Source organism: Mustelus asterias, unplaced genomic scaffold, assembly GCF_964213995.1.
Source record: "Mustelus asterias unplaced genomic scaffold, sMusAst1.hap1.1 HAP1_SCAFFOLD_229, whole genome shotgun sequence".
Lineage (NCBI taxonomy): Eukaryota > Metazoa > Chordata > Chondrichthyes > Carcharhiniformes > Triakidae > Mustelus > Mustelus asterias.
This window is the reverse complement of record NW_027590208.1, coordinates 465,539-479,162: the sequence shown is the minus strand read 5'-3', so window position 1 is coordinate 479,162 and position 13,624 is coordinate 465,539. Positions and strand designations below refer to the sequence as shown.

At 52.8% G+C, this 13,624-nt stretch overlaps 1 protein-coding gene across 1 annotated transcript in view; it reads right to left on the bottom strand.

Moving 5' to 3' along the window:
• Window positions 1-1,929: 1,929 nt before the first annotated feature.
• LOC144485832 (small conductance calcium-activated potassium channel protein 2-like) overlaps window positions 1,930-13,624 on the bottom strand; it is a 159,304-nt gene continuing 147,609 nt past the window's right edge. The window contains exons 7-8 of the mRNA XM_078203904.1: window positions 12,247-12,316; window positions 1,930-3,206 (exon numbers count right to left, since the gene is read on the bottom strand). Of these exons, the coding sequence (XP_078060030.1) occupies window positions 2,922-3,206; window positions 12,247-12,316 (355 nt within the window). The 3' untranslated portion in view covers window positions 1,930-2,921. The remainder of the gene's footprint in view (window positions 3,207-12,246; window positions 12,317-13,624) is intronic.

Sequence of the window (13,624 nt, the reverse complement as noted above, 5' to 3'; positions counted from 1 at the left end):
CTCACACATCTTTTGGACACTAAGGGGCAATTTAGCATGGCCAATCACCTAACCTGCATATCTTTGGCTACTAAGGGCAATTTAGCATGGCCAATCCCCCTAACCTACACATCTTTGGACACTAAGGGGCAATTTAGCATGGCCAATCCCCCCAGCCTACACATCTTTGGATACTAAGGGTGATTTAGCATGGCCAATCCACCTAATCCACACATGTTTGGACACTCAGGGGCAATTTAGCATGGCCAATTCCCCCTATCCTACACATCTTCGGACACTAAGGGGCAATTTAGCATGGCCAATCCGCCTAACCTGCACATCTTTGGACACTAAGGGACAATTTAGCATGGCCAATCCCCCTATCCTACACATCTTCAGACATTAAGGGGGAATTTAACATGGCCAATCTACCTAATCCACACATGTTTGGACACTAAGGGACAATTTAGCAAGGCCAATCCCCCTATCCTACACATCTTTGGACACTATGGGGCAATTTAGCATGGCCAACCCCTCTAGCCTACACATCTTTGGAAACTAAGGGCAATTTAGCATGTCCAATCCACCTAATCCACACATGTTTGGACACTCAGGGGCAATTTAACATGGCCAATCCACCTAATCCACACATCTTTGGACACTAAGGGACATTTTAGCATGGCCAATCCACCTAACCTGCACATCTTTGGACACTAAGGGACATTTTAACATGGCCAATCCCCCTAACCTGCACATGTTTGGACACTAAGGGCCAGTTTAGCACGGCAAATCCACTCTAACCTACACATCTTTCGGACTGTGGGAGGAAACCGGAGCACCCGGAGGAAACCCACGCAGACACGGGGAGAACGTGCAGACTCCGCACAGTGACCCCAGGCTGGAATCGAACCCGGGTCCCCGATGCTATGAGGCAGAAGTGCTGACCACTGTGCCACCATGTTGCCCCCACTGTATTCCCTTTCATTCACCCCCCCCCCCCCCCCTCACACAATGTGACAAGAGTCAGAAAAGGAAATGGGGCAAAGGGGAGAGTGGTTGGGGGCGGGGGGGGGGGGGTGCGGGGGGGGGTGGTGCGTAGAGAGAGAGAGGGGGGTGTGGAAGGAAAACCACACTGTCATCCACTCTGGTCCATGCTAATTTTTCACACTCAATGCGTTGAGGGTCTATCGCCAGCCCGGGGCAGTTTAACAGCTGTAAAACACTGAAGCAATCCATCACCATTGTACTGATATAGAGTGAATACAAATACTGATAAATAGTCCCTTTGGGTTTGCAACATTCTTCCTCTAGGTTAACCTTCCACGTTGCGTTTTTACTAAAAGAATGAGGCATTGCAGAGGCAAGGTGCGACCACGCTTGGCCTGTTTCTGTGCTGTAAATTCTATGTAATTTCTAAGTTATTAGTACAGTCTCTTTTTTAAAAAAAAGTCCAACAGACATTTGCCTGTCTGTCTGTCTGTCTCTCTCTGTCTGTGCCCCACGCACACAGAACAGCCCAGAGACTCCCCCACCCCTCTCTCCTCGTTCGACGCGTCCCCTACACGGGTGGGCAGACAAACATCTTGCATAAAATAAAATTTTCTGTTGTCGTTGCATCGCCGTGGGGACAGAAGGATCGTCGCTGCTGGCTTCTCTTGGCAGGGGAAGGAACAAAATTAAGAAGTCGAACGAATTCGATCGGTCGGTCCAAAGGAAAAAGCCAAGTTTTTTTTTTTGTCTCTCTTCTTTCCCCTCTCCTCTTTGCTTCTGGCGGTTTTCCCCATCCAAATCGCGGCTGTCTTTTTTTTCCCTCTCTCCGTAGGTCGGATTTGGCTGTATTGATTCCCATTTCCTCAGTTTCTTCGTCTCCTCCCCTCGCCACGCCTTTTCCCCCCGCCCCCCCCCCCCCCCCCCCCCCGGCCACGGGCTTTCCCGAGCATCTGACTCGGGAGCTGGGCTGCGTGGATTTGCGACGTCTACCTCTCGCCGCTGCTACGCCGGAGCGTCGGTCGTCCCGGATCCTGGGTGTTGAAATCCTGGAGACCGGAAATACCTTTGTGTATGTGTGTGTGTGTGTGCGTGTGTCTGTGTGTGTGTGTCTGTGTGTGTGTGTGTGTGTGTGTGTCTGTATGTGTGTGCGCGAATAGCCCAGCCAAGCTACAGCAGGCAAGGTGAAACATTGACTCAAACACCGGGAAATCTCAGCAGGTCTGACAGCATCTGTGGAGAGAGAATAGAGCCAACGTTTCGAGTCCGGATGACCCTTCGTGAGAACTGAAGACAAGAGGAGATTTATGCTAATCTAAGTTTCCTCCAGGAATGCTGAAAGCCACATTCACCGTTGAAGAGGCTCATTTTGTGCTTATTCTGATTCTTAATCTTTTCTTTTCCCTGCATCTCTTTTTTAAAAAAACACATGGTTTTGGCAGTAAGCAGCGGCAGGAAGGCTCCCCCCGATTGGTGGCTCCTCTTCCTCTCCTAGCGATGGCCGCTGTTTTTTGTTCTTGGAAAACACCCGTGTCTCCCGCTCCTACGGGAAGGCAAAACAAAACCTCCCTTTTGCACTGTCCTAACCAGAGAGGGCAGCCCCTCAGCTGGCACACCGACTCTTCTTGGTTCGGAACGCAAACGTGTTCCGTTTCCCCGCCTGGCGGCAACTTGGAAAGGGGGCAGTGTGCAGAAGGAGCAATGGGAGAGGAACCCTCAGCAGCCCTTGAAGCAACGGAGAAGGAAAAGGGGGATAGGGGAGCTGCACGAGAGCGTGGATCCTACACGCCCGTGTGTCCTCACGCCTTTCCGTTGGCAGAACCAGCAAGGGTGGGTGATGGAGCGTGGGGACGGAAGGAAGAGGCGGGTGTCGAGGAGGAGGAGGCAGCTACGGAGGCGGAAAAATCACTCCCGGTCCAAGGTGCGGGGGATGGAGGGGAGGGCGGGGGGGGCCCCTAACAGCTGCTGGAGCTGGTGCAAGGGGTGGGGAAGGAGGGGGAGCTTAGTCCCAGCTGGCTGTCGGAGCGCTGGGAGTCACCGCCGTGGGCGCTGCCCGCCTCGGCGATGGCGCTGAGGAGCTGCTGCTGCTGCTGCTGCAGGGTTTCGGCGATCAGCCGCGGCAGGGCGTGGAAGCTGCTCGTCAGACCCTCCAGCTTGTTCTCCAGGCTCATGATCTGCTTCTCCAGGTCCTCGCCGCGGTCGTTCAGCTCCGTGATCAGGTCGTACATGATCGTCTGCATCTGGGACACACACACAGGAAAGCATCAGAGCGTCATTCCTCAACTTAACACTCTTCATCCCTTAGTGGCACCATTAACACTCCCGTTTGTCTTATATTAGTGGGTGGCACAGTGGTTAGCGCTGCTGCCTCACAGCACCAGGGACCCGGGTTTGATTCCCGGCTTGGGTCACTGTCTGTGCAGAGTCTGCACATTCTCCCCGTGTCTGCGTGGGTTTCCTCCGGGTGCTCCGGTTCCCTCCCACAATCTGAAAGACGTGCTGGTTAGGGTGCACTGACCCAAACAGGCGCCGGGACTGCGGCGACTAGGGGAATTTCACAGTAACGTCATTGCAGTGTTAATGTAAGCCTTACTTGTGACACTAATAAATAAACTTTACTTTATCGCTCCCCCCTCTCTCTCTCTCTCACCTTAAGATCAGAACATTGTGGCTTCAAGTCCCAATCCACAGACTCTCAGAACCTTTATATCAGGAGGCCATTCAGCCCACTCCCTCAATGTAGCCCAGTCCATCACGCAAACCAGCCTCCCATCCATTGACTCTGTCTACACTTCCCGCTGCCTCGGGGAAAGCAGCCAGCATAATAAAGGACCCCACGCACCCCGGACATTCTCTCTTCCCAGTCAGTTCAAGGGCAATTAGCGCATTATGCATTACCCTGTGAATGGTATGCACTGAAATGGAGGGCATCCTTTCTGATTGTATCACAGCTTGGTATGTCTCCTGCTCTGCCCAAGACCGCAAGGAACTACAAAGGGTTGTGAATGAAGCCCAGTCCATCACGCAAATCACCCTCCCATCCATTGACTCTGTCGACACTTCCCGCTGCCTCGGGGAAAAGCAGCCAGCATAATTAAGGTCCCCACGCACCCCGGACATTCTCTCTTCCACCTCCTTCCGTTGGGAAAAAGATACAAAAGTCTGAGGTCACGTACCGACCGACTCAAGAACAGCTTCTTCCCTGCTGCTGTCAGACTTTTGAATGGACCTACCTCGCATTAAGTTGATCTTTCTCTACACCCTAGCTATGACTGTAACACTACATTCTGCACCCTCTCCTTTCCTTCTCTATGAACGGTATGCTTTGTCTGTATAGCGCGCAAGAAACAATACTTTTCACTGTATCCTAATACATGTGACAATAATAAATCAAATCAAATTGTAGCCACAACTGCAAGGTCTCATAACAAGCTGCAAAAACCTGCTTTCGCAGACAGAGACAGCATATACCAAACAATTTCAACACAGTGAAGAATTAACACTGTGTTGTAGTCACAGTTCTATGTTAAGTTAGCTCAGGCCAGAGTGTATTTAGAGTTCTTTGACCAGCACAGGACAGGCTCTTGCTAGTATCACTATCTCTCTCTCTCCCCAATCTTTTTCACTTTCTGTAACGTGTTAATTTTAAGACCCGTCCAATAAAAGAAATTCAACTTCGTATCAGTGCCGTCTCCGTCTATTCAGAGGAATGAACGGCCCCTACCCACGGGATGGGGTTTACTACATTAAAGGCACTATATAAATACAAGTTGTTGCTGCTGCTGTGAGTTACCACAGAAGCTGTTTCTTTAGGGAGCACATTCCGGATCATAACAACTTGTTAATAAATAAATCCCATCTCCTCTCTGGTTCCAGCCAAAGCTGTGGCCTAAAGCTGTCAAAAGGTGTTCTCCGCATTTGCAACACCTGGAGAATTTTCCTTTATTTTCTTTCCCGACGTGAACTGAACTGAACAGAATCAGGGATCCTTACTCCATATCTAATCTCCCCGAGTGAATAATTCTTGACGCTGACCCTGCGTTGCAAGAGTAAGAACATTCTCCTGCCTTGAACACAACTAACTCTCCATCCGGGACAAGGCTAAAAATTCACAAATCATCACTTGAAACGAGATTCCTTGTTTAAACTGAGATTGCCCCGCCTGTCATTGACTACGGACGCCTCATGGGGGTGCCCTGCACTCATGAAACAAAATCACAGGCTCCTCTGCCCTTCCAAATCTGAACATGGAGTCAGAACAGTTCACACACACTGTGCCTGCCATTCATCTGAGTCGTCACGAGCAAAAGGGATAACTGACACAATGTCAGCCACTGCCCCGGTACATCCCACTCTGCCCCTGTATATCCCACTCTGCCCCTGTACATCCCACTCTGCCCCTGTATATCCCACTCTGCCCCTGTATATCCCACTCTGCCCCTGTGTATCCCACTCTGCCCCTGTACATCTCACTCTGCCCCTGTACATCCCACTCTGCCCCTGTATATCCCACTCTGCCCCTGTACATCTCACTCTGCCCCTGTACATCTCACTCTGCCCCTGTATACCCCACTCTGCCCCTGTACATCTCACTCTGCCCCTGTATATCCCACTCTGCCCCTGTACACCCAACTCTGCCCCTGTACATCTCACTCTGCCCCTGTACATCTCACTCTGCCCCTGTATACCCCACTCTGCCCCTGTATATCCCACTCTGCCCCTGTACATCTCACTCTGCCCCTGTACACCCAACTCTGCCCCTGTACATCTCACTCTGCCCCTGTACATCTCACTCTGCCCCTGTACACCCAACTCTGCCCCTGTACATCTCACTCTGCCCCTGTACACCCAACTCTGCCCCTGTACATCTCACTCTGCCCCTGTACACCCCACTCTGCCCCTGTACACCCAACTCTGCCCCTGTACATCTCACTCTGCCCCTGTACACCCAACTCTGCCCCTGTACATCTCACTCTGCCCCTGTACATCTCACTCTGCCCCTGTACATCTCACTCTGCCCCTGTATACCCAACTCTGCCCCTGTACACCCAACTCTGCCCCTGTACACCCAACTCTGCCCCTGTACATCTCACTCTGCCCCCGTATACCCCACTCTGCCCCTGTATATCCCACTCTGCCCCTGTATATCTCACTCTGCCCCTGTATATCCCACTCTGCCCCTGTATATCCCACTCTGCCCCTGTACATCCCACTCTGCCCCTGTACATCCCACTCTGCCCCTGTATACCCCACACTGCCCCTGTACACCTCACTCTACCCCTGTAAATCCCACTCTGCCCCTGTACATCTCACTCTGCCCCTGTATATCTCACTCTGCCCCTGTATATCTCACTCTGCCCCTGTACATCCCACTCTGCCCCTGTACATCTCACTCTACCCCTGTACATCCCACTCTGCCCCTGTACATCTCACTCTGCCCCTGTACATCTCACTCTGCCCCTGTATACCCCACTCTGCCCCTGTATATCCTACTCTGCCCCTGTACATCTCACTCTGCCCCTGTATATCCCACTCTGCCCCTGTATATCCTACTCTGCCCCTGTACATCTCACTCTGCCCCTGTACATCCCACTCTGCCCCTGTATATCCTACTCTGCCCCTGTACATCTCACACTGCCCCTGTATATCCCACTCTGCCCCTGTACACCCCACTCTGCCCCTGTACATCTCACTCTGCCCCTGTACATCTCACTCTGCCCCTGTACACCCCACTCTGCCCCTGTACATCTCACTCTGCCCCTGTACACCTCACTCTGCCCCTGTACATCTCACTCTGCCCCTGTATATCTCACTCTGCCCCTGTACATCTCACTCTGCCCCTGTACATCTCACTCTGCCCCTGTACATCTCACTCTGCCCCTGTACATCTCACTCTGCCCCTGTACATCTCACTCTGCCCCTGTATATCTCACTCTGCCCCTGTACACCCCACTCTGCCCCTGTACATCTCACTCTGCCCCTGTACATCTCACTCTGCCCCTGTACATCTCACTCTGCCCCTGTACATCTCACTCTGCCCCTGTACATCTCACTCTGCCCCTGTATATCTCACTCTGCCCCTGTATACCCCACTCTGCCCCTGTATACCCCACTCTGCCCCTGTACACCCCACTCTGCCCCTGTACATCTCACTCTGCCCCTGTACATCTCACTCTGCCCCTGTACATCCCACTCTGCCCCTGCATATTCCACTCTGCCCCTGTCTATCCAATTCTGCCCCGTATCTATCTCACTCTGCCCCTGTACATCCCACTCTGCCCCTGCATATTCCACTCTGCCCCTGTCTATCCAATTCTGCCCCGTATATATCTCACTCTGCCCCTGTATATCCCACTCTGCCCCTGTATATCCCACTCTGCCCCTGTATATCCCACTCTGCCCCTGTATATCTCACTCTGCCCCTGTATATCCCACTCTGCCCCTGTATATCTCACTCTGCCCCTGTATATCCCACTCTGCCCCTGTCTATCCCACTCTGCCCCGTATCTATCTCACTCTGCCCGTATATATCTCACTCTGCCCCTGTATATCCCACTCTGCCCCTGTATATCTCACTCTGCCCCTGTATATCCCACTCTGCCCCTGTATATCCCACTCTGCCCCTGTCTATCCCATTCTGCCCCGTATCTATCTCACTCTGCCCGTATATATCTCACTCTGCCCCTGTATATTCCACTCTGCTCCTATATCTCATCCTGCCCCATATAGCCCACTCTGCCACTGTATACCTCTTCCTGCCCCATATTGCTCACTCTACCCCTGTATATCTCACTCTGCCACTGGCCCTGAATATCCCACTGCACCACCAGTCTTTTGTATTTGACATGCCTTCATCCGTATATTTGATTCTGCCACTGCCCCTATGTATCTGCCACTGCCCCTATGTATCTGCCACTGTCCCTGTGTATCTGACTCTGCCACTGTCCCTGTGTATCTGACTCTGCCACTGTCCCTGTGTATCTGATTCTGCCCCTGTGTATCTGACTCTGCCACTGCCCCTGTGTATCTGACTCTGCCACTGCCCCTGTGTATCTGACTCTGCCACTGCCCCTATGTATCCGACTCTGCCACTGCCCCTATGTATCTGCCACTGCCCCTATGTATCTGACTCTGCCACTGCCCCTATGTATCTGACTCTGCCACTGCCCCTATGTATCTGCCACTGCCCCTATGTATCTGATTCTGCCACTGCCCCTGTGTATCTGACTCTGCCACTGCCCCTATGTATCTGACTCTGCCACTGCCCCTATGTATCTGACTCTGCCACTGCCCCTATGTATCTGCCACTGCCCCTATGTATCTGATTCTGCCACTGCCCCTGTGTATCTGACTCTGCCACTGCCCCTATGTATCCGACTCTGCCACTGCCCCTATGTATCTGCCACTGCCCCTGTGTATCTGACTCTGCCACTGCCCCTATGTATCTGCCACTGCCCCTATGTATCTGACTCTGCCACTGCCCCTATGTATCTGACTCTGCCACTGCCCCTATGTATCCGACTCTGCCACTGCCCCTATGTATCTGCCACTGTCCCTATGTATCTGACTCTGCCACTGCCCCTATGTATCTGATTCTGCCACTGCCCCTGTGTATCTGACTCTGCCACTGCCCCTATGTATCCGACTCTGCCACTGCCCCTATGTATCTGATTCTGCCACTGCCCCTGTGTATCTGACTCTGCCACTGCCCCTGTGTATCTGACTCTGCCACTGCCCCTGTGTATCTGACTCTGCTACTGAGCCTGTTTATCCCACTATATCCTCGCAACCTCAGCATGCCCCCAAAGTGCCTTACTGATGCTGAGGTATGCTTCTAATTGATGCACAGCAATGTGTTAATAACCAAATTATTTCACTGGGGTGGGCTGAGGGATAAATATTGGGCAGAATGGCTGGAATGAGTCCCTCCAACTGCGTCCAGCTGGGAAAATATTTACCCCCCTGGTTCAGTGTCTCACCCAAAAGACAGCACCTCTGCCAGTGCAGCGCTCCGACAGTACTGCATTACCGCGATCATCCTCAAGATTCTTGAGCAGGTTTGAACCCACAACCATTCTGAAGCAAAGATGTGCAGGTTAGGTGGATTGGCCATGCTAAATTGCCCCTTAGTGTCCAAAGATGTTCAGGTTAGGTGGATTGGCCATGCTAAATTGCCCCTTAGTGTCCAAAGATGTTCAGGTTAGGTGGATTGGCCATGCTAAATTGCCCCTTAGTGTCCAAAGATGTTCAGGTTAGGTGGATTGGCCATGCTAAATTGCCCCTTAGTGTCCAAAGATGTGTGGGTTAGGTAGATTGGCCATGCTAAATTGCCCCTTAGTGTCCAAAGATGTGTGGGTTAGGTGGGTTGGCCATGCCAAATTGCCCCTTAGTGTCCAAAGATGTGCGGGTTCGGTGGATTGGCCATGCTAAATCGCCCCTTAGTGTCTAAAGATGTGCGGGTTAGGCTGAATACAGCATGGATCAGTAACGCTCCCTCACCACTCCCCCCAGAAAGGACGAGGGCAAAAAAATAAAGAAAACACACCGGCTGTATCTCTCTTGTTCCTGCTCTACCACGTCCTTTGCAATCCCTGTGATCTATTAATTCCTAACAACACGCAGTACGCTTGGAGTGGAGCGGCGCACTTTGGAGACAGTCCCTGATTCGGCTACTCCTGGTGTTAAAAGGATTTCTAATTGAATTAAATAAAGATCCGCAATTGGATTAAAAGAGCTGGCTGTTACCATAGTCACAGCCGAGAAGGGGGGGAGGAGGAGGAGGAGGGTGAAGGGTGAAAGGAAAGGAAAGGACAGGCAGGTAAATGAAACGAGATGGAACAGCTGGTGGGATTAACCAAGCACAAGCAAGGAGATTCCTGCCGCACAGATTTAATCCTCTAATAATTTAAAGCATGCTCTTAACTCCTCTATAATGCCACTGTGCAGCTTCAGAATAATCCCCTCATTACGCCAGTATCTGACTCCCGTGGCGGCGTTAAGTTGCTGCCGATTCCCGCCCCAACCCCGCGTCTCCGTCCGCAACCACTGTACACCCCACTCTGCCCCTGTACATCCCACTCTGCCCCTGTACACCCCACTCTGCCCCTGTACACCCCACTCTGCCCCTGTACACCCCACTCTGCCCCTGTACACCCCACTCTGCCCCTGTACATCCCACTCTGCCCCTGTACATCCCACTCTGCCCCTGTACACCCCACTCTGCCCCTGTACACCCCACTCTGCCCCTGTACACCCCACTCTGCCCCTGTACACCCCACTCTGCCCCTGTACATCCCACTCTGCCCCTGTACACCCCACTCTGCCCCTGTACACCCCACTCTGCCCCTGTACATCCCACTCTGCCCCTGTACACCCCACTCTGCCCCTGTACATCCCACTCTGCCCCTGTACATCCCACTCTGCCCCTGTACATCCCACTCTGCCCCTGTACACCCCACTCTGCCCCTGTACACCTCACTCTGCCCCTGTACACCCCACTCTGCCCCTGTACACCCCACTCTGCCCCTGTACACCCCACTCTGCCCCTGTACATCCCACTCTGCCCCTGTACATCCCACTCTGCCCCTGTACATCCCACTCTGCCCCTGTACATCCCACTCTGCCCCTGTACATCCCACTCTGCCCCTGTATATCCCACTCTGCCCCTGTATATCCCACTCTGCCCCTGTACATCCCACTCTGCCCCTGTACATCCCACTCTGCCCCTGTATATCCCACTCTGCCCCTGTACATCTCACTCTGCCCCTGTATATCCCACTCTGCCCCTGTATATCCCACTCTGCCCCTGTACACCCCACTCTGCCCCTGTATACCCCACTCTGCCCCTGTACACCCCACTCTGCCCCTGTACATCACACTCTGCCCCTGTACACCTCACTCTGCCCCTGTACACCTCACTCTGCCCCTGTACACCTCACTCTGCCCCTGTACACCCCACTCTGCCCCTGTACACCTCACTCTGCCCCTGTACACCTCACTCTGCCCCTGTACACCTCACTCTGCCCCTGTACACCTCACTCTGCCCCTGTACACCTCACTCTGCCCCTGTACACCTCACTCTGCCCCTGTACACCTCACTCTGCCCCTTGGTACACCTCACTCTGCCCCTGTACGCCTCACTCTGCCCCTGTACACCTCACTCTGCCCCTGTACACCTCACTCTGCCCCTGTACACCTCACTCTGCCTCTGTATATCCCACTCTGCCCCTGTACACCTCACTCTGCCCCTGTACACCTCACTCTGCCCCTGTACACCTCACTCTGCCCCTGTACACCTCACTCTGCCGCTGTACACCCCACTCTGCCCCTGTACACCTCACTCTGCCCCTTTATATTCCACTCTGCCCCTGTATATCTCACTCTGCCCCTGTATATTCCACTCTGCCGCTGTATATCTCACCCCGCCCCTGGATATCCCACTCTGCCCCTGTATATCCCACTTCTCCCCTGTACATCTCACTCTGCCCCTGTACATCCTCTGTACATCCTCTCTTGGAGATGCCAACCCTCACTGGAGGGATCCGACAGCACCTCCCTCCCCCCCCACCCACCTAAACAATCCCCTTACCCTGATCCCCGTACCTGCTCCGTGATCCTCCTTTCCCTGCGAGGCAAGAAAGCCATGGAAATCACAGAATCCCTACAGTGCAGAAGGAGGCCATTTGGCCCATCGAGCCTGCACCGACAACAATCCCACCTAGGCCCTATCCCCCATAATCCCACGTATTTACCCTAGCTAATCCCCCTGGCATTCAGGGCCAATTTAGCACGGCCAATCCACCTAACCTGCACATCTTTGGACACTAAGGGGCAATTTAGCATGGCCAATCCACCTAACCCACACATCTTTGGACACTAAGGGGCAATTTAACATGGCCAATCCACCTAACCCACACATCTTTGGACACTAAGGGGCAATTTAGCATGGCCAATCCACCTAACCCACACATCTTTGGACACTAAGGGGCAATTTAACATGGCCAATCCACCTAACCCACACATCTTTGGAGGAAAGGGATTTTCTTTCCCCTGCCCTGATCTTAAGGGAACCAGAGCAAATTGGACCATCCAGCTGAGGTCAGCTCTCTCACTCCATGCCAGGGGTAGAACCAGGCCTCACTGAGTGGCTCAGGACACGCAATGACCAATCGAGACATCGAGGGAGGCAAGGCAAAGTTGTGGAATCAAATGGTCCTGAGGGAATGTGAGCCGTGCCACCCTCCCCGCAGGAGAGTGTTGTGTTCTCCACATGACTATTACCTTTGAGAGATCGACCAGCGTGTTTGCCTGATCGTTCAGCTTCCTCTGCTCCATCTTCACGTTGCGAAGCCTGTGGGGTGAGCAGAAAAATACAAGATCCTCACACAACTGGCGAAGGTGAAATGTCCCACTCATGCCCCACAGCGCGCCCAATCACCCGCCACCCCCCCCCCCCCCCCCCCCCTACATGTGTCTCCTTCCAACCGCCCTCTGCAGACAGGATGGCTCGAGCCCTGGATACAGTCCTGAAGAGCGGTACATCGGTCAACAGTGAATGGGGGGAGGCCATTCAGGCCCCTCAAGTCTGCTCCGCCTGCCATTCAATCAAACCTTGATGGAACCACTCCTCGAATCCATCTCCGCACCTTTGCTCCGTATACCTTTATACCTCACCCAACTGACCTCAATCTTGAAAGTTCCCATTGATACCCCAGCATCCACAGCCTTCTGGCTTCCGTATTTCCACCACCCTTGGTCAGACGATAGTCAACACCATAGTTAAGAAAGCCCCACCAACGCCTCTACTTTCTCAGAAGACTAAGGAAATTTGGCATGTCCGCTACGACTCTCACCAACTTTTACAGATGCACCGTAGAAAGCATTCTTTCTGGTTGTATCACAGCTTGGTATGGGGCTCCTGCTCTGCCCAAGACCGCGAGGAACTACAATGTAGCCCAATCCCATCACGCAAACCCAGCCTCCCATCCATTGACTCTGTCTACACTTCCCGCTGCCTCGGGGAAAAGAAGCCAGCATAATCAAGGACCCCACGCACCCCGGACATTCTCTCTTCCACCTTCTTCCTTCGGGAAAACGATACAAAAGTCTGAGGTCACGCACCGACCGACTGAAGAACAGCTTCTTCCCTGCTGCTGTCAGACTTTTGAATGGACCTACCTCGCATTAAGTTGATCTTTACACCCTAGCTATGACTGTAACACTACATTCTGCACTCTCTCCTTTCCTTCTCTATGAACGGTATGCTTTGACTGTATAGCCCGCAAGAAACATTTATTTTCACTGTTTCCAATACATGTGACAAAATAATAAATCAAATCAAATCAAAATCTAATCTTTATTCCTTACCCAATGCTGTGTGCATTGGTGATTTTGTGAATTCTTGCCTGCCACGCGGGATGCCTGGGTTCGATTTCCGGCCAAGCAAAGCCCCTTCTTTGGAGGGACATGATGGTACAGTGGGTTAGCACTGCTGCCTCACAGTGCCAGCGTTGGGTCACTGTCTGTGTGGAGTTTGCACATTCTCCCCGTGTCTGCGTGGGTTTCCTCCGGGTGCTCCGGTTTCCTCCCACACTCCAAAGATTTGCGGGTGAGGTGGATTGGCCATGCTAAATTGCCCCTTAGTGTCAGCGAGGGTAAA